This window comes from Phodopus roborovskii, unplaced genomic scaffold (assembly GCF_943737965.1).
Source record: "Phodopus roborovskii unplaced genomic scaffold, PHOROB, whole genome shotgun sequence".
Taxonomy (NCBI): Eukaryota; Metazoa; Chordata; class Mammalia; order Rodentia; family Cricetidae; genus Phodopus; species Phodopus roborovskii.
The window spans coordinates 2,370,512-2,394,533 of record NW_026126459.1 but is presented as its reverse complement, the minus strand read 5'-3'; the positions used below and the strand labels follow the sequence as shown (position 1 = coordinate 2,394,533).

The 24,022-nt window shown below is 46.0% G+C and overlaps 1 protein-coding gene across 1 annotated transcript; it reads left to right on the top strand.

Annotated features, from left to right (window-relative positions):
* The first annotated feature begins 551 nt into the window (after nt 1–551).
* LOC127225733 (apolipoprotein L3) lies at nt 552–21,001 on the top strand. Its single transcript, XM_051189296.1, has 5 exons — nt 552–632; nt 8,653–8,725; nt 10,584–10,670; nt 12,561–12,687; nt 19,067–21,001. Exons 3-5 carry the CDS (start codon nt 10,658–10,660, stop codon nt 19,923–19,925), a joined length of 999 nt encoding a protein of 332 aa, XP_051045253.1. The 5' UTR covers nt 552–632; nt 8,653–8,725; nt 10,584–10,657; the 3' UTR covers nt 19,926–21,001.
* Nucleotides 21,002–24,022: the final 3,021 nt, after the last annotated feature.

Genomic DNA, 24,022 nt, shown 5'->3' with positions numbered 1-24,022 from the left:
TTCATTTTCCTTTTGTCAGGTGATGCTGACTTGGTGCTGGGTGTTATGGCCTCAGTGGTCCCTCCATCATGGAGTCAGTCCTGCTATGGTCTGGAAGCCTCCTAAGGTTTGGGAGCCTGTTACACTGAGAGGATGTGATACTCAGTGATTCAGAGAAGAAGCCTGGAAGAAGAACCCAGGAAAGCAGATGTCCAGATGCTGTGCACACCATCCTGGGCAGCACCAAGGTCAGCATCAACAGGACCCAGGAGGTGGGGGCAGTGTGGAGGCTGCAGGTGGGGAAAGAGGGAAATGAACAGAGCCAGGAGTGACAGGGGGATCTGTGGAGGGTCCCCTAGTCTGTGGTGGCAGGTCTTTGCCATGCAGATCACAGAGACCCCAGCTGAAACGGGCTCAGCCAAGGAAAACCTAGAATGGCAGGCCTGAGGTCACTCCTTGAGTGAGTCAGCAGGGAGCATGGACTGAGGGTAGATTCCAGGAAACAGCAGCTTTCTCTTTCTCTTTCACTTTCTGGTTTGGGTATATCAGCAGGAGACCATTCAGTTATCACTTGGATGCACAGCTGGCCACAGGTGTCCACACAGCTGAAGACTATCCAGTCCCGTCTGCACTCAGCCTGTTGGAGGTTACTGGTAAGTTGGGGAATATCTAAGCTCTCACACCTGCATACCCCCACAGCCACTCTGGACGAGGATTATGGACCCATTTTGTTAATAAGTTCAGCAAGATCAGGCATCTGCCTTGGGGGGGGGGTCACAGACACAGCAACAAAGAAGCTGGCCTTGCAGCAGTTTGGGGCCAAGCTGCTCCCACCTTTCCATCTACCCCAAGCACAGGACAGGGCAAGGGACTTCTCAAATGAGACCATACAACCTATGGGGCTCAGGACGTCTGCCAGGATGCCTGAGACTTGATCAGGAGAAGTCAGAGAGATGTCTGCTGTCAGTGTCCTCCATTGGGAAATGGAGGAAACAATGAGATGGTGGACAGGGGTCCAAGACTCTCTGTTCTTGGGGCCTGGACACCCAAAGGTGGCTCTGAGAGATGTGACTAAAACAGATTGGGGTCAAGGGCTCTTTTTTGAGATGTTAGGACCCAGAGGTTTTTGATCTAACCTGTCTCTGCACCCACACTCTGCGTCGTGAGGAAACTGAGGCTTCAGAAGAGAGTGACTTGACCAGGCTTCTGGGACAGGGGCTAAACAGGAGGCTGACAGCTATCTACCTTCTGGGCTTCACCTGCCCTCTGCTCTCCTGTTAGAAGATGAGTGGAAAGGGCAGGGCTCTTGTGTATCCAGTTGGAACACACACACACACACACACACACACACACACACACACACACACACCTGCATTATGTAGCCAGAACTAGCTCCTAGAAATCAAGTGTCTCCCATGTCCCCACACCTGCAGCATGCTTTCAGGCTTTCATGCTCTCTGGTATTACTGGTTTGTTTGACCACCACAGCCTGACTGGAAATTTCATCCCTTCTCTCTTTTGGCATTAAAACTTGACTGCTACCAGTTGCTCCTGTGATCCTGAACATGGTTTCCTGGAATGTTTGCTGTCATTCTGCCCACTGGAAACCTGAGGCTAGATGTGGTTCCGCCTGGGATTTGTTCAGTGTTTGATGTCCTGGAACATCTGGATAGTTCATTATTATAGGGGAGAAAGTGGGCAGGGGATGTTTGGAATCATTTGGGCAGAGGAAAAGTAGGAGTGTAAGAAGAGAGATGAGATGAGATAAGATGAGATGAGATGAGATGAGATGAGGAACAGGTGACCTTGAGGGAACAGGAACCGGAAGGTGAGGATGAATACACAAAGCAGGGTTGAGAGAGTACTCTGTGTTGAAGGGAGGTTGGGTATATTGTTATTTGGGTTATGTAGTCGAGTAGCCTGGAAGGGAATGGGATGAGGGGAAGGGATGAAAGGGCAGCATGCTGGGCTGTTATGTCAGAGCAATTATCATCTTTACAGATGGGCCAGTCTGATGCAGCCATCTGACAGAAAGGAGCTACCATCCATGTAAAAGGTGTAGGCGGAAAAGTAGTTAGAGAACACTCTTGTGTATGAGATGAAGTAGGAGATTTTGGAGAGTTTTTGACAGGAGCATAGATCATCCAGAAAACGTTGACTCAAAGGGGAAAGCATGGAGGGGTTGATGGGAAGACAAGTTAGGATTGGGAGTGATGAGTTTGGAGGGATGGAATCCAAGACAGAGGAAGGGATTGGAGTCTTCTGTAAGTTCGGAGTTGAGGGAGAAAGTGGTAGGAATAGATGGTGACAGGGGGTCCCAGAGTTTGTTAGAGTCTGAGCAGAGGGGCTGTGACAAGAGTGTGTAGACAAGGCCAGCTGTGGATGGCGCCGTATAGAGCTATGGAGAAGTAAGGGATGGGACAAAGATCAGTGTTTCCGGTTTTGGAAGTGTAAGGGTGGAAAGGTCTGCATAGATTTGGGAGGCACAGGGTTAGGGCAGAAGGGAGAATGATTTAAGTTTAAGGAATTAGCAGTGAATGGGAGGAAGTGCTCATGAGGGGGTCCAGAAGGGGCCTGATATGGGGAATGTAGCAGGAGTGAGTATTTAGGGATCCATGTGTGGAGACCGTTGGACATAAGGGCAGAGATAAGGAGCAGAAATGAGCAAGGTAGGTTACATTGAGGTGTTTATGGATGGGTGTGAGAGAGAATCCAAGATAGGTGACTTGGGAGAGGAGAGTTGAGCTTTGGAAGGTGATAACTGGTTATCTGTGGAGCTGAGGAAACAGAAGAGGGAGGCTGTGTCAGATTGGCTATCAGCGAGGGAAGGAACTGCAAAGGAGGAGGTCATCTATGTCCTGAAGCAAGCAGGAGGGAAGGGGGGAGTCAGGCCAAGTCCACAGCCAGTGCCTGACCAAATAAATAAATAAATAAATAAATAAATAAATAAATAAATAAATAAAGGTGGTAACTGTCTCTGAACTCTTGAGGAAGGGCAGTTCAGGTCCGTTGTATGATTGTTGAGCGTCAGGATTCATCTATGTGAAGGCAAAAATATGAGTGGACATCCAGGAGTACCGAGAAGAAAACAGCTTTAAGATTTAGGACTGAAAAGTGAATTGCAGCATGGGTAATGGAGAGGATAGCCTGGGAATTAGAGACTATAAGGTGTAGAGGGAATTAGCAGCATTAATGGAGCAAAGGTCCTGGACCAAGCAGAAAGTTCCATTGGGTTTTTTGGTGGGGAGGGAGTTGGTGGGGTTTTGTTTTGTTGGGGGAGATTGGGGACTCGAGACAGGATTTCTTTGGGTAACAGCCCCTGGACATCCTGGAACTTACTTTTATAGACCAGTTCGGCCTCAAACTCATGGACTTCTGCCTGCTTCTGCCTTCCCAGAATAGCGTTAAAGGCAGTCATCACCACTGCCTGGTTCGTTGGGATTGTTTCTGTTTTTGTTTTTTTTTACTGTTAATCTGGGAGTGTTGTAGGGTGAGGAGGTGAGACTGAGAAAGAGTTTGGGCAAAAAGAATTGAGTGATAGATTTCAGGCCTCAGAGCTGGCTAACGGTAGGGAATATTGGGGTTTGGAGATGTAAGCGGAGGGTCTTTGAGTATGGTGTGCCTCAAACGAGGCAGTGGAAGTCATACAATGGGATTGATTGAAGAAGTGGGCAAGGGGCAAGAGAAGTTTGGGATTCAGAGAGTGGGGATGCACGACAGAGGCTGAGGGAAGGAAGAGGGCTGATGCAGGAGGGGCCTGGGAAGCTGTTGTCAAGGAGAAGACAAAATGTATGTCAACTCTGGAGAGGACATCCCTTCCTAGTAAGGGAGCAGGACATGAGGGAATGAGGAGAAAGGACTGGCAAAGGAAAACCTTTGAAAGGAGGAAGTTAAGGGAGGAGTCTGGGGTTAGGTGGGGTCAAGAACTGTGTGTTAGAGTAGGGTCTGTGTGAGACCCCAGAGGAAGTGACAGGAAGGTCAGACTTGTCTGGAATTATTTCTTGGATTTATGTACCTTAAATTGCTTTCTTAGACCTGCAGAAACTCTCAATCTTTCTTCGTGTGAAGCCTGTCAGCCAGCAAGGTAAACTGGACTGACAGGCAGGTAGGTGCTTGCTGTTGTTGATGCTCCAGTTATCATCAATGTTGTCAGAGAGCTCAGAAGGATAGCTTCGAGTAGGAAGCATAATTTAAATGGTTTTTTGCATGTTAAAATGGCAGAGACTTACCTAGAAGTTGTTTGAGGCTTGTGTGGTTCATGGGGTGCAGAAGCAGTCAGTCTATAGTTGTCAGACATAGGCACATTTAATCTTCAGTTGTCACACAGAGCAGCCGGCCTTCAGATGTCAGACCCAGATCAGAGGAGTTTTGCCTGTAGAGGAAGAACTCAAAGAAATTAACCTCCTTTGCAGTTTTTTTGTTTTTTGTTTGTTTGTTTTTTGTATACTCAGTTTAAGCTGTAGGCAATTCAGGACTGGAAAGGGTTAAGTTGAAAAAGTGGTAATGGCCTTGGTGGCAACCCACCTTAACAGATCATGCCATCCATATGTTCCTAAGAGCTTTGGGGGAAGGGAGCAGTCAACCTAATATCAACCTAAGCAAAGAGCTTAGAGTTTACACTGTGAGTCCTTTCTCTTACCATCTATGATGAGCTACATGCTGCCTCACAGGGAGGAGATACACTGCCAGGGTGAACGGAATTCGCTGCTCCCCCTGGGACTGTAGCTAAATTGATGGAGGGAAAAAGAAGCATATGAACTGACATCAAGGTCCAAGCATGACCTTAGGGTAGGGAGGCAGCTGCTCATTAACATTGTCATCAACAAAAAAAATACAACACTCATCCCAAAGCGGTAAGGCACAGTTTAATCTAGACCCAAATAGGAAGGACCCATGGCCCAGGAATACAGAGGTAGGTTACACCAAAATCCATCTTCCAACATAGAAACCATTTCACAAAGCTTTTATAATACCAAAAGTAAGAAAGCAATAACTGAACACATTTCCAAGACATTTATGGAAATGTCAGAGACAGTTACCAGCCTCTGATGCTGTCTGTGGATGTTCTTGGCTTGTGGGTTAGTGGAAGCTAGTGGTCTACTAAGTTAATACATCCCTAATGGTTTTTATCTCTTAGTCATGGTTGTTAAATACAATGGATATTCAGGGAACTAATGACAGTCAGGGAAGCATCATTAAGTTCTTGATCTTCAATATTCCAATGTCCCCACAGCTGGTGGAGTTCGCATTAGCTAATTAGGATTTAGAAGGCTCAAGTTGTAATTGCTTAGGGAAACATTCATTGTTACTGACCTTGGGGTCAGAATCTGTTTCAAGGTGAGTCCTTCTTTAGGTTTGGAAATTTTTCTTCTATGATTTTGTTGAAGGATAGAACTAGAAACCATCCTGAGTGAGGTAGCCCAGACCCAGAAAGACAAACATGGTATGTACTCACTCATAAGTGGATATTAGACATAAAGCAAAGAAAATCCAGTCTACAGTTTACAACCCCCAGGGAAACCAGGGAACAAGAAGAACCCTAAAAGAGACACACAGGGATCCACCTGGAAGGGGAAATTGAGAGGATCTCCTGAGTCAAATGGAAACTTTGGGAATGCAGAGGGGAGGGAGGACAGGGGAGGGAGAGGAAAACATGATGGTTGAGATGGAGAAAGTGCAGCGAGGGGGAGCAAGGAGAGAGATATCTGCATAGAGAGAGTCCTTATGGGCTGGCACTAGGGAAATTCCCAGGGATCTACATCCCAGGGATGGCTCCAGCTGAGACTCTGAGCCTACCTTAATTGTCATCATACAACTTTATCCAGTAACTGAGGGAAGCAGATGCAGAGATCCACAGCTAAGCACTGGTCCCAGCTCCCAGAGTCCAGTTGAAGAGAGGAAAGGGCAATAATATGACCATGATGGAAAACCACAGAAACAGCTGACCCGAGCTAGTGGGAGCTCACTGACTCTAAACTGACAGCCGGGGGACCCATCTAGGACCAAACTAGGTCCTCTGAGTGTGGGTGGCAGCTGTGTGGCTTGGACAGTTTGTGGGGCCACTGGCAGTGGGAAGAGCATTTATCCCTAGTGCATGAGCCGGATTGGATTTTGAAGCCCATTCCCTTCACAGGGATACCTTGCTCAGCCTATAGACATGGGGGAGGGGCTTGGCATGGCCTCAATGTGATATGACAGACTCTGTTGACTCTCCATGGGAGGCCTTACCCTCTCTGAGGAGTGGATGGAGGGAAGGGCACTGGGATTAGTAGGTAAAATTTTAAATAAGGTTGTTTTTAAAAAAACAAAATAAAAATGCACATAAAAGGGAAGTATTTTCTGAGCCTTTGAGGTGGACTTCTTCAGCTCTTCTATTTTTGTTGTTCTTGGGTTCAGTCTTTCTATGGTGTCCCATGTTTCCTGGATGCTTTGCGGTAGGAATTTTTTAGTTTAACATTTTCTTTGATCAATGAATCTATTTCCTCTAGTGTATCTTCACTTCCCGAGAGTCCTCCCATCTCTTGTATTCTGTTGGCGATGCTTGCCTCTTGTCTCTTTACTAGTTCTTGTCTGCTTACTAGATTTCCATTTCCAGAACTACCTCAGTTTGTATTCCCTTTATTCCTTCTATTTCCATTTTTCGGTCTTGAACAATTTGCTTCACCTGTTTGTTTTTTCTTGCCTTTCTTTAAGGGATTTATTGATTTCCTCCGACTTTTGTTTGTCTTTTTCTTGACTTCCTTTTCCCCTTAATTATGTTTTGGTTCCGTGAATTACACACCGTGAACCCAAATCCCACTCCTCCCCTCGTCCTTCCATCTCTACCCTCTACTCACATAACCACCCCTCGTAAACAATATAAAATAAAAATAACAAAAGAAAGTCTTGCCATGGAAGCTGTGGTGTGTCACGCAGTACATATTCTTTTGTCCAAACAGTTTCACCTGGAAATGTTCATTGCAATGACTCATTGGTCTGCTTTGAGGCCTCTGGCTTCTGCTACCCCATCCATAGTGGACCCTCTCTGAGACTTGCAGATAACCTGCTGTTGCCCTGAGTCATGGAGATGATGAGGCTATGGTTCCACAGGACTAGTCCCTTCATGTGCTCCAGCAGGTCATGGAAGGGTTAGGTGTTGGTGGGGACATTTCAAAGCCCTGGATCTGGGCCTGTGTATTAGCTGAGTTGGTCAGCCCACCAGCTCTCTTGAACACAAGGCCCAGGGCCAGCTCTCTCCCAAAATGCCAGGCTGACTCTCGGAAGTGCTGTGGCTGGCCAGGGGAGGGGCCAGCTCTCTTGAGCCCACACCATCTGGGCCAGCTCTTCCACTCCCATGCCATCAGTGCTCGCTCTCCTGCACTGCCCAGGAGAGGGGCAGAGCCATCTCTCCCGCACTCACAACACTGCTGGCACCACTGTGTGGTCAGTGTGGGGTTGTGCCAGCTCAGCTCAGCGCTCAGGCATCTACATGGTCTCAGACAACGCCCCGGACCAAGGAGGTTCACATATACTTTGGTGGTCACATGGGTCACAGACGGTAGCACAATGGCTTCAGGTGGAAGTTCAGGCCTTTCCCATTAGGCTGTTCCTCGACCCCTACCCTTAACCAGCCTCAGAAGCCTCAAATCTCTGTAACATGAATAATAAATGACCCAGAGACAGATATTGGGGTTCGAGCCTAGGGTCAGATAAGCAAAGCAATCAGCTGCTAGCTCTTACCTCTATCTCAGACTGAAAGGGTGATCCTATCTCCATGAGCTCTCCACCAAGCCTCAGACTGCTGCCTCCCTTCAGCATGGCTGGAGACTAAATCTCTGAATGCAGCCTAAGACACTGGGCTCCTGTCTTTCTAATACTTCTTTAGGGCTGGAATTAAAGGTGTGAGATCTAATTCCCTTCAGGACTGTATCAACTTCATGGAGCTCAGTGTGGCCTTGAACTCCCAGAGATCCATTTGCTTGTCTTCTGAGTCCTGAGACTAAAGGTGTGTGCCACAACCACCTGGCTCTATGTCTAGCTAGTATGGGTGCTGGAGTTAAAAGTGTGTCAGCATTGCCTGGCTCTACGGCTTGTTGCTAACTTTAATAAATCATAAATAATGCACGACCACAGGTTTCTATGTCCCATCTCCTCACCCTCCAATGCTCCCATATTTGGCAGTCAAAAACTTAACTGAAACTTCCACCCAGCAGGTGTGTTTGGGGAAGGACAGGGATAGTCAAAACCCAGGTGGTGTGGAGAGGTGTGGTGAGTCCCTGAGCCTCTGCTGCAGTGCTCCTCAAACTTGTTGGGGCTGTCACCCTTTAATCAGTTAGTTCCTCACCCTGTGGTGACCTTGACCATAGAATTACTTTATTGCAACTTCATATCTGTAATTTTGTTGCTATTATGAATCATAATGTAAATATCTGAAATGCAAATGGCATTAGACAACCCCTGTGACAGTGGCAGACTTTTTCTTAAAGACCATGGAGAAACCCCAAACACGTTGGGTATGCAGAGAAGAATCTCGAAAGTCAACCTGAGCTTGGTCCTGTGAGAGGGTGGAAAATAAAGTGCGGTGAGGGCTGTGCCCAGCAAGCTGAGACCTAGGTTTTGTTTGATCTGAGCTGCTCAGAGGAGGAAGCTTTTACTTTCCCTTTGAGTTCTGACCTTTGTCACATTGTCACACAGACACAGCCAGTGAAAGTACCCAAGCCCCTGAGACCTGGGTCCTGCTCAAGTTCCGACACAGCAAGACTCCTGGGTAAGTTGGGGAAGGTGTTCAGTTTCCCCACTTGGTCATCCTCACCACAGCTCCAGAGGAAGGTGTGGACCCATTTGCGGATACACTACACTCAGGGACAGTAGAGCTGGACTCCCAGTGGGGTTGGGTGTGGCTGCTGTTCCTAAGTGCAAGAGAAGTGAGGAAGTCATCCGATGGGATCACTGATCTTCAAGAGCTCACCTCAGATGACAGAATGCTTGGGACATGACAGGGAACCACAAAGGAAGGTGTCTGGTGTGGGTGCCCACTCATTGAGAAATGGAGGAAAAAGGAGTCAAAGAAACAAAGAGGCGGAGGAGGGCAGGGGCCTAAGACTGCCCATCTTAGGGGCCTGGTAAGAAAGGCTGGCTCTGGAGTGCTGCTACTGAAACAGGATGGAGTCAAAGGGTGCCTTCTGAGACACAAGGAACACTTTTCAAAGTGTGTGAGGTGTCATATCCAACTTGTTTCTGAATTGCTATTCTAAGTGAGGCTCTGTGTGGAAACCTAGGCTGGGGGAGACGGTGGGCTTGCCCAGGGTTCTGGAAAGGTGGCTGAGTAGTAGGTGGCAGACTTGTGTCCTCTGAGCCTCACCTGGCATCTGTTCAGCCTGTGTGGGATGGGGAAATGGCAGGCTCTGCCTTGTGTACTTATGTGAAGAATAGACAGACATGAACATACACCCACTTTCTGGGGTCCAACCAAGAAGCTCCAGGAAACCATGTGTCTCAGCCTGGGTCCCACGGGTCAACCACCCTGCCTCATACTCTCCAGGCCTGAGGTTATCCCATGGGCTATCAAATCTAGTGTTGATTTAAGGCTATCACACATTAGTAAGTCTAGAGAGAATGCCCACCCCCATGCAATGCCCATGGGAGTGTGGGTCCTCACACTTTATTTAAACAACATTGAGCTTCAAGTTATGAAAAATTTGTATGTTAGATGCCTGTGGTCTATTCACTGCTTCTAGAAATATCTTACAGCAAGTATTCTGCAGTTTAGATATTGTTTTTGAGAGAGTGTTCATTTCACGTAAAGATTAGAAGCTGCCTAAGGTTGAACGTTTAAGGAGGAGGGCAGAGAACTGAATAGGCCAAGCAGGGTCAGGAATGGGGTCTGACAGGACTCCAGCCTGGTGGGATGCAGGACCCTGCAGAAACAAGGAGGGTGTGGGCTCTGGGAGAGCACTGTGGCACCTGTGAACTTAACCATTCAAGGACACAGGTCCTGATGTGGGTGAGAAGTCACTCACAGTCACGTGGAGAGAAGCTGGAATGCTGCTGTGTGTTCTAGAGAGTGGAGATTCCTATCTAAAAGGTGGGATGCCAATCAGAACAATTTGGGGTCATGGTCCAACATTACTGTGAAGTCAGCAAACCGTATGGTCTTTTTTCTACTTCAAAATGGGGCTCACAGCAGTCCTTATGCCACGGAGGATGTAGGTACCCTAATGAGGTGTGTATGAGGAGCCCTGTATGTCACAGGCATACAGTAAATATTTCTTGTTAACATTAATTCGCACATGTTCCCCCCAAGGAGCTTACAGAACTCCCCTTCCCATGTATGGACTGTATATTGCTTTTCGTCATGGCTCTGTCCCTAGCTGGTGACATCCTCTGTGGGCACTGACAGGACAGGAGGGATCTGAGTTGGCCAGGATGATGGGAGAGGGCAACCAGATGGCTGACATCTGTAACTAACAGCAGTGACTGCAGGAAAAGTAGTACTCTGACTGTCAGTCCTTTGATCCTTTATGCCCACTCTGATGGAACCACTGGGTGTCTGACTGCTCCAACTTCACCATCTCTGCAGCTGTCCCCATTGCATTTTCACAGTTGTTCTTCTTCTCCCCCTTCAGACTAGACACTTGAAGAGCCTTAATAGAAACCAGTCAGAAATCCCACGGCTTGTGCTCAGAACCCGAACTTCTTCATGGCCTGTTCAGGTAGCCATTTTCCTCTTTCTGGCTGCTTCAAGATCACAAAGATTGGATTGGAAAAGGAATTTAAGTATACAAGTGTGTGTATGTGTGTGCTGTCTTGACTGTATGATAGTTCCCAGAGGCTCATGCCTTTTAATTCTTGGTCTTCAGTTGGTGTTGCAGTTTGGGGAGGTTATGGAAATCTTTGGGTATGGAGGCATACTGGATGAAGTCCATCCCTGTGTGTGGGCCCTGCTGAGCGTGGTGTGGTGTGCAAGCCTTAATCCCAGCACTTTGCCAGGCTGGATAGGTGGATCTCTGTGAAATTGGGGTCAGACTGGTCTACACAGTGAGTTCCAGATCAGCAAAGGCTACATGTCTCAAACATAGAATAAAACAAAATAAAGCAAAATACAGTAGGATTCATAGCTTCCCCCCTTGCAGTACATTGTGTGCTTCTTAAGTACAATTGATATGTACTCTTTCAGCTTCCAGCACCTGCTTCAGTCCCCTTTCTTCCACTATGGGCATCTGTCCCTGTGGAGCTAGCAGCCAAAACAAATCTTCATTAATGTATTCCTGTCATGGGATTTTATCTGAGGGACACTATTGAGAAAGCTGTTGTTGTGAAGAACATGAGTAGATATAGGTATATCCACAGATAGATATGACTCCATATATATATATATAGAGAGAGAGAGATATATAGAGATAGAGATATATATAGATAGACAGAAGTATATATACATGTGAGAAGTTAGGGAGATTTTGGAACTTTGTAATAGATATGCAGTTGAATACTGTAGGCAAAGCCTAATGGGTCAACATTGCAGGATCCTGGGAGACAGTAGTTCTGAGAGCAAGATAGAATGATGGTGACTTACTTATGAAGTTGTGGAGTGAAGCAAGGAATTTATTGGCTTCTGGGCCCAAGTTTATTCTTGTGATATTTTGGCAAATAATCTGGCTTTTTAATCTGTCCATGTCCTGACATTTTACAGCAGGCTATATTGAAAGAAAGGGAATAATTTCTTTGGTGGGGGAAAGGTCAATACAGCACAACATTTGAATCTGTGGATGGTTAGTAGTGGTGACAGGTCCACAATGAAAAGAGAAATTGGGACAGTAAGAAATGACAAATGTTTGTCATTCTGCCTTTGAAGAGAAAATGACCCTAGAAAGTTCAAGGTCACAGAATGACCGTGACTGTCAAGGAGATTGGGGAATTAATGGGAGGCTCCTACTCTGCAGTGGAATAGTCAGCCAGCTAAGCTGCAGCTTGAGAATCGAGAAAGCCCAGAGCTTTCTTGCTCCCGGAAAGTCATTCTATCAATGTACCACAGTGTTCGACATGTAACGGGATCGTGTTAGATGGTACATGGGGCTTCCTCAAAAGGATCACGATTTCCCTCAACCATGGCAGCCAAAGTTTGTGATGAACATATGGCAAGTTAGTCTCAGGAAGCACCCTCTTCAAGGTGTGCAGAGGGAACAGGGTCTCTACATCTGCACATGGTGTCTCCAATGCATTTAAGAGAAGAGTCAGAGTAGGAAACAGATGCAGAGGGAGGTGGACACAGAGAGACACATGTGTGCATATGATAGATGATGAAATGATGGATAGATGATACAACAGAAATCTGGTATCTCCCTGTCGTAAGGACCCCCAGTCCAACTGGGTAGTGTTGTACATTCATGGCATCACTTTGTCCTCATGTCTTTACTTCCTCAAAGGTCATGTCTCCTAAGAGCTTTGACATATGAATTTGGGGGACACCATTGAATCTCCAACCCCGGAGCCTCCATTAGGATCCATGGACACATTCTCAAGAAGGTGGCATCTGGCCACCTCCTGCTACTTGACATTTTTCTCTTTCACGTTGTCTTCTAATCTTATTCTTTCTCTTGGTATAGTGGCAGCACGCGCCGCAGATGAACTCATTGATTTGCTCATAAACATACTCGACACAGAAGTTCTGAAGAGCCTGATAACTGAAGATGGAGCCTGGGAGGCATTTGTGAAAGCAGCAGTGTTGTCAAGGTTATGCGTATGGTGCACCCAGCATTGCCTGCAAGGCCATGAGGATGAGGGTTTTCCCGGGCAGACATACCCACTCTAGGCAGTCCCAGTGGGTGGGGTTATGGATGCTCCTTCTCAACCATCCAAGAGGAGTGTTTCCACCATGTTATTTCTTGTGGAAATCACCACAGGTTGACTGAAGTTGTTGCTCAAGGTGCCAGGACCATTTCTGTCATCTAATAGTTGTGTGTGGCATTGGGAAGTTAGTTAGCACTTCCTGAGTTTCACCACCATGACTGTAGTATGAGAACAGAAGATCATATGTGTAGAGTTCTCTACATGTGACCACTACACAGTGGGTGCTTCTGAAAGTTACTTTTAGAGATAATTTTGAAAGTGCAAAGAGAGCCGACACAGGTTTTCTGAAGGACTGAAGACTCCTGAACTTACTTTGAGACAAGTGAGAAATGTGTAGACATGATCAGCCTTGTCCCCAGGTTCTGTCTTAGTCATTTTCCTCCCATCTGAGGAACTAGAACAAAAGCAGGGTCCTTCTGTAGGGTGAGAATGCAGTGAGTTCACAGTACAGCTGCACAGAGCTGGATTGGCCCTGACTGTCCTAACTGAGATCTGCTGCCCCAGCAGTGTTCAGTAGGAACAGAAATTCAGTCTGAAAGGACATGGTGACAGTCTGGGAGGAGCAACAGGTCAGGGATGGAAAACCAAGTGCCAACACCCTTCCCGAAGCCCAGAGAGTCCAGGACCAGGGTCAAGTCCAGGTTTCAGGAGAGACCCTAGCAAGGAGTTGTACGTAGAGGGCTAAGGAGAGACGGGCTGGAAGGAGAGGTGGGTATTGAAGGCACAAGAAGAGGCCTAGTGGAGGACAAATAATATTTGGAAGGTATTTATTCCCCTGCACCGACCTCATGTTCCAAATGTGGGCAGGGCTGGGCTTGGTTGTGCACTCCACAAGCTGGCTTTGCTACAGAGTTCTCAGGTGGCATTTTGGACTCTTACAGTTCTACACGGAGCTCCCTGAATATTGGGAAGGCTGTGTGGTTAGAGACATAGTCCAAAGACAGTGTGGGTGAAGATGGTTTGCATAACTTGGGAGACTGAGGGTACCCCTTTACCCCATCCCTGAGTAAAAAGTACTTCTACTATTTCCTTGTCCAAATTAATGGGACGTCTGGTCTATTGAGTGCTATGGGTAGACTCCAGTCCACTTGCATCTTTGCACATGACTTTGCTGTGCTCAAATGTGACATTTTCACCAGTTGTGGTGGTGTTAGCCTGGTAACCTCTGTCTGTAGGCCTCTGAACTAGACCTGCCAGGCAGTGGGTCAGGAGTGAGTGAGGGTAGGGGTCAGCCTAGAACCAGGGTTAATGGCAGCTGTCCTGCTCAGTCACCTGGAGCAGCCACTGACCCAGTGAGCTCCAGCCAGGGAGGGAAAGGAATATGAACATCTGCTGAGAGCAGACAGCAGACAAAATAATCTGGAGGGTCTCTCTCTTATGGGTCTGAGGGGTTTGTTTTTCTTTTATTTTTCTGTTTTCATTGAAAGGTAATGTGAAAATCAGAAGAGTCCCAGTGAGCCTTCTTTTTCCTTTTGATGCAAGATGTTAATGAAGGACTACTCTAAACCAACTACAAGATTTTTTTTTTTCTAGAATGACCCTTTGAACTCACATAAGACTGTTGTCACAGCTACAATTGACAAAGGAGCACAGAGAGTTAAAATAAGCTAATGAAAACATCCACCAGGCAGAAATTTGAGAGCTTTAAGCTCAAAGCTTCTTGTCCTAGGTGTACAGTGTTGTCCTTCATTGACGAATCACATGACTGCCACACACCATGAAGCCCACTCTGGGAAAGAATATTCATCCTGAAGCAAGGTCAAGCAGCCAGAAGGACACAGCTCAAAGCTGTTGCATTATGGGACAGAAATGGAGCCATTCAGTGCGTGCAGAGAGCTGGGGACTTATGGTCACCCGACAGTGAGAGTGGGAGACAGCACATCCCTCAAAGGGACACCAAGAACAGATCAATTTCAGGGACACAGCCTCATGGTAATCTTTCTAAAGTCAGTGTGTTAGCCTCTGGCTTCTCTGGAGGTCAGAAATGACACCAAAGTACCCACCACACCCCACATTTTAAAGGCTGAGCATTTATAAAAAATTTTTGGGAACAAATGTATCTCAGATCCTGCAATTCCCCACTTTGAAATTTTTGCAGATATTTAATGAAATATCTTACAGATGGGGCCCATATCTACCCTAATGCTGACACTGTGCAGTAGATAGAGGAGTTTTATCAAGCTTCTTTCAGTATGGTGTCTTTTTTAAAAATTAATTTTTATTTAAATTAATAACAGTTTTATTTTACATACAAATCCCAGTTACCTCTCCCTGCTGCCTTCCTATTCCCCCCACGAACTCATTACACCCACACCCACTCCTCAGGAAGGGTGAGGCCTCCCCTGGGCATCATCAAAGTCTGTCAAGTCATTTGGGGCAGGGCCTAGGTGCTTCCCCATGCATCTAGACTGAGAGAGTATCCCTCCATAGGGAATGGGCGCCCAAACCTCACTCGTGCAGTGGGGAAGAATACTGGTTCCACTGCCAGAGCCCCCACAGACTGCCCAAGCCCCCCAACTCACATCCACATTCAGGGGGCCTGGCTCGATCCTATGCTGGTTCCGCATCTGTCAGACTGGGGTTGGTAAGCTCCCACTTGCTCAGTTCAGCTGTTTCTGGTAGAATTCTGCACTGAAACCATCTGGCCCTGGGCTTTTTTGGATTTGGAGACATTTGATAACTGCATCTATTTCATTAGGGTTTATGGTCCTTTTAAATTGCTTATCTGTTATTGGTTTAATTTTAGTAAGTGACACCTATCCAGAAAACTGTCCATTTCCTTTAAATTTTCCAATTTTGTGGAGTACAGGTTTTCAAAGGGTGACCTGATGATTCTCTGGATTTCCTCAGTGCCTGTTGTTATGTCCCCCTTTTCATTTATGATTTTGTTAATTTGCATGTTCTCTCTCTGCATTTTGGTTAGTTTGGATAAAGGATTGTCTAGTTGATTTTTCTCAAAGAATCAACTCTTAGTTTCATTGATTTTTTTCAGCATTTTTTTATGTCTTATTATCATATGGTAATTATACATAATGGTCTTTTTATTTAATATTTTTTCTTATTTTACATATTACTCCCAGTTCTCTCTCCTTCCCATCCTCCCATGCTCCCCACAGCCTCCCCCCATCCCATCCCCTATCCACTCCCCAGGAAGGGCAGGGACTTCCATGAGGGATCATCAAAGTCTGTCAAGTCATTTGGGGTAGGGCCTTGGCCTTCCCCCTGGTCTCTAATAAGGGAGTATCCCGCCATGGGGAATGGGCTCCTGAAGTCCGTTCCTGCACTAGGGAAACAGCCTAGTTCCATTGTTAGAGGTACCATAGACTTCCCAGCCCTCCTAACTGAGTCCCATGTTCAGGGATTTTGGGTCGATCTTTTGCTGGTTTCCCAGTCTGGGGTCCATAAGCTCCCCCTTGTTCAGGTCTGCAGTTTCTGTGGGTTTCTCCAGCCTGGTCTTGACCCCTTTGCTCATCACTCCTCCCTCTCTGCAAATGGATTCCTCCAGGAGTTCAGCTCACTGTTTAGCTGTGTGTGTCTGCTTCTGCTTCCATCAGATACTAGATGAGGGTTCTAGGAACACATATAAGACAGTCATCATTGTCATTATTGGGGAAGGACATTTAAAGTAGCCTCTCCACTATTGCTTAGATTGTTAGTTTGGGTCATCCTTGAGGGTCTATGGACATTTCCCTAGTGCCAGAATTTCTTTGAACCTCTATATTCTCCCTCTATTATGGTGTCTCTTTTCTTGTTCTCCTCTATTCTTCCCCTGACTCAATCTTCCTGCTCCTTCATGTTTTCCTCTCACCTCCTCTTCTCCCCTTCTCTTTCTTTTAACTCCTACTTCCATGCCCATCCCCTACTCCCAGTTTGCCCAAGAGATCTTGTCCATTTTACCCTTCAGTACTGGAACATGTATGTCCCTCTTAGGGTCCTCTGTGTTTCCTAGTTTCTCTGGCAGTGTGGATTGTAGGCTGGTGATCCTTGCTCTATGTCTAAAATCCATATTTGAGTGAGTACATACCATGTTTGTCTTTTTGTGACTGGGTTAGCTCACTTGGGATGGTTTCTTTTAGTTTCATCCATTTGCCTGTGAATTTCAAGAATCCATTGTTTTGTTTTTTCCGCTGAGTAGTACTCCATTGTGTAAATGTACCACATTTCCTTTATCCGTTCTTCAGTTGAGGGGCATCTAGGTAGCTTCCAAGTTCTGGCTGTTACAAATGATGCTGCTAATGTTTGTTGCATGAATGTGCTCTTTTGGTATATGCCAAAGAGTGGAATTGTTGGATCTTGTGGTAGACTGATTCCCATTTTCCTGAGGAACCACCATACTGATTTCCAAAGTGGCTGCACAAGTTTGCACTCCCACCAGCAGTGGAGGAGTGTTCCCCTTTCTCCACATTCTCACCAGCATACAATGTCATTGGTATTTTTGGTTTTAGCCATTCTCACAGGAGTAAGATGGTAGCTCAGAGTTGTTTTGATTTGCATTTCCCTGATGGCTAGGGATGTTGAGCACTTTCTTAAGTGTCTTTCGGCCATTTTAGATTCCTTCATTTGAGAATTCTCTATGTAGTTCTATACCCCAATTTAATTGGATTATTTGGTGTTTTGGTGACTAGCTTCTTGAGTTCTTTGTGTATTTTGGAGATCAGCCTTCTGTCAGATGTGGGGTTGGTGAGTATCTTTTCCCAGTCTGTGGGCTGCCTTTTTGTCTTGTTGACTGTGTTCTTTGCCTTACAGAAGCCTCACAGTTTCAGGAGGTCCCATTTATTATGTTGATCTCAGTGTTGGTGCTACTGGTGTCTTGTTCAGGAAGTGATCCCCTGCAACAATTTGTAACTTTCACTTTCTCTTCTAAGATGGCTGGATTTATGTTGAGGTCTTTGGTCCATTTGGACTTAAATTTTGTGCATGGCGATAGACATGGGTCTATCTGCAGTCTTCCACACACCAGCATCCAGTTGTGCCAGCATCATTTGTTGAAGATGTTCTCCTCCTCCTTCCATTGTATAATTTTAGCTGTTTTGTCAAAAATCAGGTGTTTGTAGGTTGTGTGGGTTACTATGAGGTTTTCAATATGACTCCATTGATCTACCTGTTTTGTTGTTGTTGTGTGTGTTTTTGTTGTTGTTTTTTGTGTTTTGAGGTTTTTGTTTTTGTTTTGTGCCAATACCAAGCTGTTCTCAGGATTACAGCTCTATAATAGAGCTTGAAGTCAGGGGTGGTGATGCCTCTGGTGACCTATTGCTCTTTCTGTTATTGAATGTGTTCTTATACTTTAGTGTCTCCATTCCTAGTTCCAGTGGTGCAGGTGGGGTCTCTCCCTCTCCCATTGTGTGTGGGTTCATGGCTCTGTCCCAGTGGGTGCAGGTGGGCCCAAGACTCCAATGGCTGCAGTTTCTGGATGGTTTGGTGTGCCCCCAGGTCTCTCTCCTGGTGGGTGCAGGCAAGTCTAAGACTGCAGTGGCAGCAGACTCTGGATGGTATGAAATGCAGGGACTGGACTACTAAGTGCAGTCCCTAGGTCTGGAGGCTCCAAGGAGGGGGAGGGGAAAGTGGGCTGGAGAAGGATCCCACTCACCTCTCCCTTTGGGTGAAGGTGGGTCATTAAATGTGTTCTAATAGTGTCATCTTCCCATCTCGTCTTCCAGTACAAGTGGGGCGTCTCCCAGTGGGTGCAGGGCCAAGGTTCTGATGGCAGCAGATGTTGGATTGTTTGGTCTTCCCCTATGTGTCTGGGGATTATCTGGGAAGAATGAGGCTACTTGCCCTATTCAAAGGCTTCCTGCAAGGGGCATACGGGGCTGGAGAAAGTGCAGCACTCATCTCTCCCAGTGGGTGCAGTGCTGTCTCCAATGGAGGCAGATGCTGGATGGTTTGTTCTGCCCCAGGTGTCTGGAGATTCTGTGTGCAGGATGGGACCCAGTAAAGGGTCTGCAAAGAGGGTGGGGAGGGGGCAGGAAAAGGTCAGCACTTGACTCTCCCAGTGGGTGTGGTGCTAAGGCTCCAGTGGTGGGAGATGCTGGATGGTTTTGTCTGCCCCACCCCAGGTGCCTGGGGATTCCTCACTATGGTGTCCTGGTTCTCCTTTACACACTGACCCCTATGGAATAAGGATGGTGGGCATCTATGGCATATCAAATGCTCATAGTAGAATGCAAAATTATGAATACCTGTGAAACTATTCCCCTTTGTGTTTATAGTATAAAAGTGATGTTTGATGTTTTCCTCATGCATTTTCCCTCTTCTGTCACAGGGAGGAGGAAGCTGCACTGCATGATGCTCTGAAGAAACATTTAGCACAGGAACCCACAGACAAAAATGAGAGGCTTGAAAAAGCCCTGCAGAAAAAGAGGTTTTTGGAAGAATTTCCTCAGTTGAAAAGGAAACTCGAAGGACACATCAGGGAGCTCCGAGACCTGGCTAACTATCTTGACAAGGTGCACAAGGACTGCACCATCTCCAATGTGGTGTCCAGCTCAACAGGCACTGTCTCTGGAGTCCTGGACATCCTTGGTTTTGTTCTGGCACCATTTACAGGGGGGAGCAGTCTGATGCTCACAGCAGCTTCCTTGGGGCTAGGAGCAGCAGCAAGTGTGACTAGTCTCACCACCACCATTGTGGAAGATACAATCCTACTGAAAACTGGAGCTGAAGCCAAGCGCCTAGTTGGAGTCAGCAAGAGCATAGTTAAGGAGATGGGGAAGATCGTTCCTAAGTTCGCAGTCAAATTAATTAGCACAGGTGTGGATTTAGTCAGTGCGTGGAAAACCCTAGGGCAGCAGATCCAACACTTTAGGGTGGCCAGAGACAGCTTTCGCTCTGGAACACAGGCCAGGAATCTCAGAAACTCGACAGCTTTTGAGCAAGTAGGGAATGCCTTCCCTAACTCTTACCTCACAATGACCAGAGGAGCCAGGATTAGATCAGTAGGCCTTAGCAGTTTGTTCTTAGCATTGGATCTGTATCACCTTGTGACTGACTCAAAGGATTTGTCCAAAGGGGCTATAACAGAGTCAGGGGAAGCACTACGCAGCCTGGCTCACCTGCTGGAGGAAAAGTTGCAGGAGTTTGAGCTGATCCAGAAGGCTCTGCAGTCAGACCTGTGTCAGTGACCCCTCCCCAAAGGAGCTAAGGGTTCAGGGGAGAAGAGCTGGGGATGGGGAGGCATATGGCACAGCTAGAACACATGGGTTTCTATTGAGGAGCAGTATACAGAATATGGCTTAGGTTAATGATTAAGAAAAACAGTTGAGGCCCAGTAGCCCATTTAGCTTAAATTCTTTTAACCTTAATGTTAGGAGATGCATTCAGAGGTTTTGGTTGCATCATAGCTGAAACAAAGCTTTGAAGATAACTTAAGTTTAGACCAGATGCTTTTGTCAAAAGCTTTGAGGTGAAAAACTCAAGAAGACCATCTGAAGTTTTAAAAAGGCACATAGTTGAATGAAGAGCTCATTAAGGTCAGCAGAAAAGAACAAAGCAGCTAGTTGCCATCAGCTGACATACCTTTCTTGTTAGGCTTGATGACTGGAGGTGATGACTAATTCCTTATATCCATTTCTTTCCCCAATCTCCTGATACAAAAGCTGTCGATAAGTGAGTATGCACCCTAAAGATTTAACATAGAGCTGCCTGATTATATTGTCAAATATAAAAGTTTAGATTTGTGATTCTCTTAAGATTGCCTTTTGATAAGTAATAAAGTAATTGGTCCTTTCCTTCTAACTGCAAAACGAAGCCTGTCAGTAGAAGAATGTCTTGCTTGCTTACACTGTGTAAATCTGCAACAAGTTGTTTGGGTATGAATGTACGTGGGTTCTTGGAGATAATTATACTTTTTGCCTGTATTATGTAAAATGTTTAATCACATAAGGGATATGGAAAGCATGCTGTTTCTTACTTGTGTTCATTGTAATCATTCTCTTAAAAACAAAAAAAGGATGTAATCACATTGTAATTTCTATATTGCCTGAAGATTCTGTTGGGTATATAAGCTAAGGAGAAAGAAAGAATACAGAATGAGAAAAACTTCATGAATAAGAGGATAAAGAATAATAAAGATAGAAGAAAAACATCATCAAGAGAGACAGAAGGGACATTTCTGAATAGAGATAAGGAAAGAAAATAGAGAATACAAAATCAGCATACAACAGAATAATAAAGAAAAGGTCTGAAGGAAACCATCAAAGAGTGTGTGCTTTTCTGTAACCCCCTCAGATAAAAATGTCATAGTATGGCAACTCCATGGATTCCCTTCGAGCCCTGCACTGTTGGAGGTTGGTCCCCCAGGCAGAGAAAGGAACAATCAATGAGAAGACAGGAAAACTTGGGAGCTGAAAATGGGAGAAGGCCAGAGTGGGAATTCTGGATATGAGAACACACAGGAGCCAACCATATCCTGTCCCTGGAGGGAAGTGTACCTATGATCTCTAGGCTATTCTTTCCAGCATCAGCAATATCAACTCACCCATGTGTCCTGGGGCAGTGACCTCTGGATAGTGACAGTGGTGATGATGATTGTGATGAAGATGATGTTGAAGATGGTGATGGTGAAAACAGAGTAGATGGAGTTTTTGACAAGTAGCCAGCCCTCAAGGGGGCAGGATCACCTGAAAGACCAATGACATTAAAGTGGATGTCTGTGTGCTGTAAATGGTCAGTGGTGCATTTTTGGGTAGAGAAGTCAAAGCAGACTTGCATAAGAGGTCAAACAATTTATGGTATGGAGATGAAGTGTGCAAGTTTGTGACAGAAGACTCAGCCTGTGACCCTCAGCTCATTCTCAAATGGGGGAGATGTGCTCACCAAGATGGTATCTCAGATCAGCTGGTCTTGTCCTCGTGTGTTTATAGACTTGTGTTCAATAAATAATAACTCACTGGTCTGGAAAAACAGAATATAAGGCAGTCAATTGCAACAGAAGGTAGCATGGTACTGAACAAAAAAGGTTGTCAGGGTAACAGAGACCATATTCTTTGATTGTAGCTATGGGCCAACACCAGGGTGAGGGAAGCTGGAAGCCCGGTGAGCTGCCACAGTGCTCAGAAGGAGATGTTATACATGGTAATCAGGATAAAAGTGATAGTCATTACACTCAGAATGTGACTGCTCTAGTCTCAGCTAGCACCAAGGATGTCAGGCTTGATTTCTACACTGACAGCATTCAGGTCTCCTTGCACAGCCCCACGGGCTATAGAAATGACAGAGAAACCATTCAGAGAAAACATGTTGAGGTTTCTCACAACCAGTCATGAATGGTTGGATTCAGATGGCTGAAGTCAGGCCAAGCTAGATCCCTACACTGATACAATGAACCTATGAAATGTTGGCTTAATGGTTCCTGCAGACACTGGTCTCTTGACTTCCCATTACCAGCAGGCAACAATGTCATGCTTTGAAATGTTGTGACTCATTTCAGGCACACAAGGATGAAAATCACATCTTCAAAACCCTTGACACTTAAAGATTTCTCTTCTACTGGGGAACCAGACTGGTTCAGAATGGGCTATCAGTGTGCTTGCTGTTCCCTTCCCTGTGCTTCGCAGTTCTTGGAGGTCTGTCTCTCATGATCTCTTGGGTGGCCAGTTGGTCTGAGTCAGGCCCATTCCGTAGGGTGCTGTTTAAGATGGAGTGATCATAGAGGTCAATCACCTTGGTGCTGACCCCTACACCCTGCATTAGGTGTGGTTAATATCAACACACGCAGAATTGCGATAGCTTTTATTGCATTGGATCACACTCCCATTGGTTGAATGTTCCTCTCGACCAAAGATAATCACAGAGTCTCAACTCTGAAGTGGCAAATAGCTGTGTGATTTTCATGTGTTATCACAGATCATTCAAGCAGTTGCCTAGATGATCTTCAGGACTTCAAGGTGAGGTGGGCCCTACATGGATCCTGATGTTTGAGATAGAGGGATTGAGGGGTTCCAACCCCCACCATATAAGTGTGTAGGCCCACACTGACTGTTCAAGGGTCTGTGAATCTTCCAGTACATTCTTCAGCCTGATCAAGGGATCCTGGTTGTGGCTGGCATGTGGCTTAGCGGACATTTATGTGGTCCTGCATCTCGCTGAGATTTTATCTACCAACCTAATGCTATGTTGATGAAAGGGGGAGAAGCAAGTTTTGGGTTTTTTTTAAGGGCAAAAATATAAATTTCTACAGGGGAGTCACTAGTAATGGAAATCTCCATCTTGGCTTCCCTCTTTGCTTATTCTCTGAGTTGTGTGTTGAAAGCAGTTCCTCACCCTAGTCTCCCCTTCTACAAAATCACAACACAACTCCATATTACATGTGATAACTACACATGCATTTGAGAAATGGGAAAAGATTTGTATCTTACAGAATGATTTTTGAACTCCAGTACAAGAAGCATACACACACATATACACACACAGACACACACCTGCACACACAGACACACACACATACACACACTCACACACACGCACAGACACAAACACAGACACACACATACACACACGCACACACACATACACAGACACACACACAGACACACAGAGACACATACATACACACAATGAGACACACACATACAAAGACACACACACACAGATGCACACACACACACACATAAACACAGAGAGACACACGGAGACACATACATACACACAATGAGACACACATACTGAAAGACGAAAAGTAAAGTTAAGGAACCCCCTCTCACTTGAAATGAGGACATACTGACCTGGAAAGCCAACCCAGACCAATATCTGTTCCTTGGAATTTGCTAACTTCCCCTCACAAGGCCCTGAGATAACAAGATACCAAGAATTTACACTGCCCCTCCTTTCTTGTGAGTCAGCAGGTGGTAAATAGGGTCCTTAAGAAACAAAGAGATAACTGTACCTCCAGTTTGCCCAGACAAGATTAATTAGCACACCCTGAGGCCCTAAGGTCTGTTGACCCTAATAGCGAGACCACCAAAGGGGCAGGTACTCAATGGACAGAGGGTCACACCCCCTCCCTAAGCTTGTGGGTTTTGCCTTTAAAAACACCTGTGCCCGGGGGATGGGGCTCCTCTCTAGCCTGAGTGTTGAGGGAGCCTGTTTGTGCAAACGATTCCTGTTCATTAAAGCCTCTTGTGTGTTGCAGCAACTGGATTGGACATTGAGTTCTTGGGGGTACCGACCGAAACTGCGAGACTCCTCATTCTGAGGGTCTTACAATACACACACACGGACA

Excerpts from the sequence above, each read along its gene's own strand:
- LOC127225733 (XM_051189296.1), top strand. Across the intron at positions 12,688-19,066 it reads AAAGCAGCAGTGTTGTCAAG|GGAGGAGGAAGCTGCACTGC; the intron begins GTTATGCGTATG and ends CTTCTGTCACAG.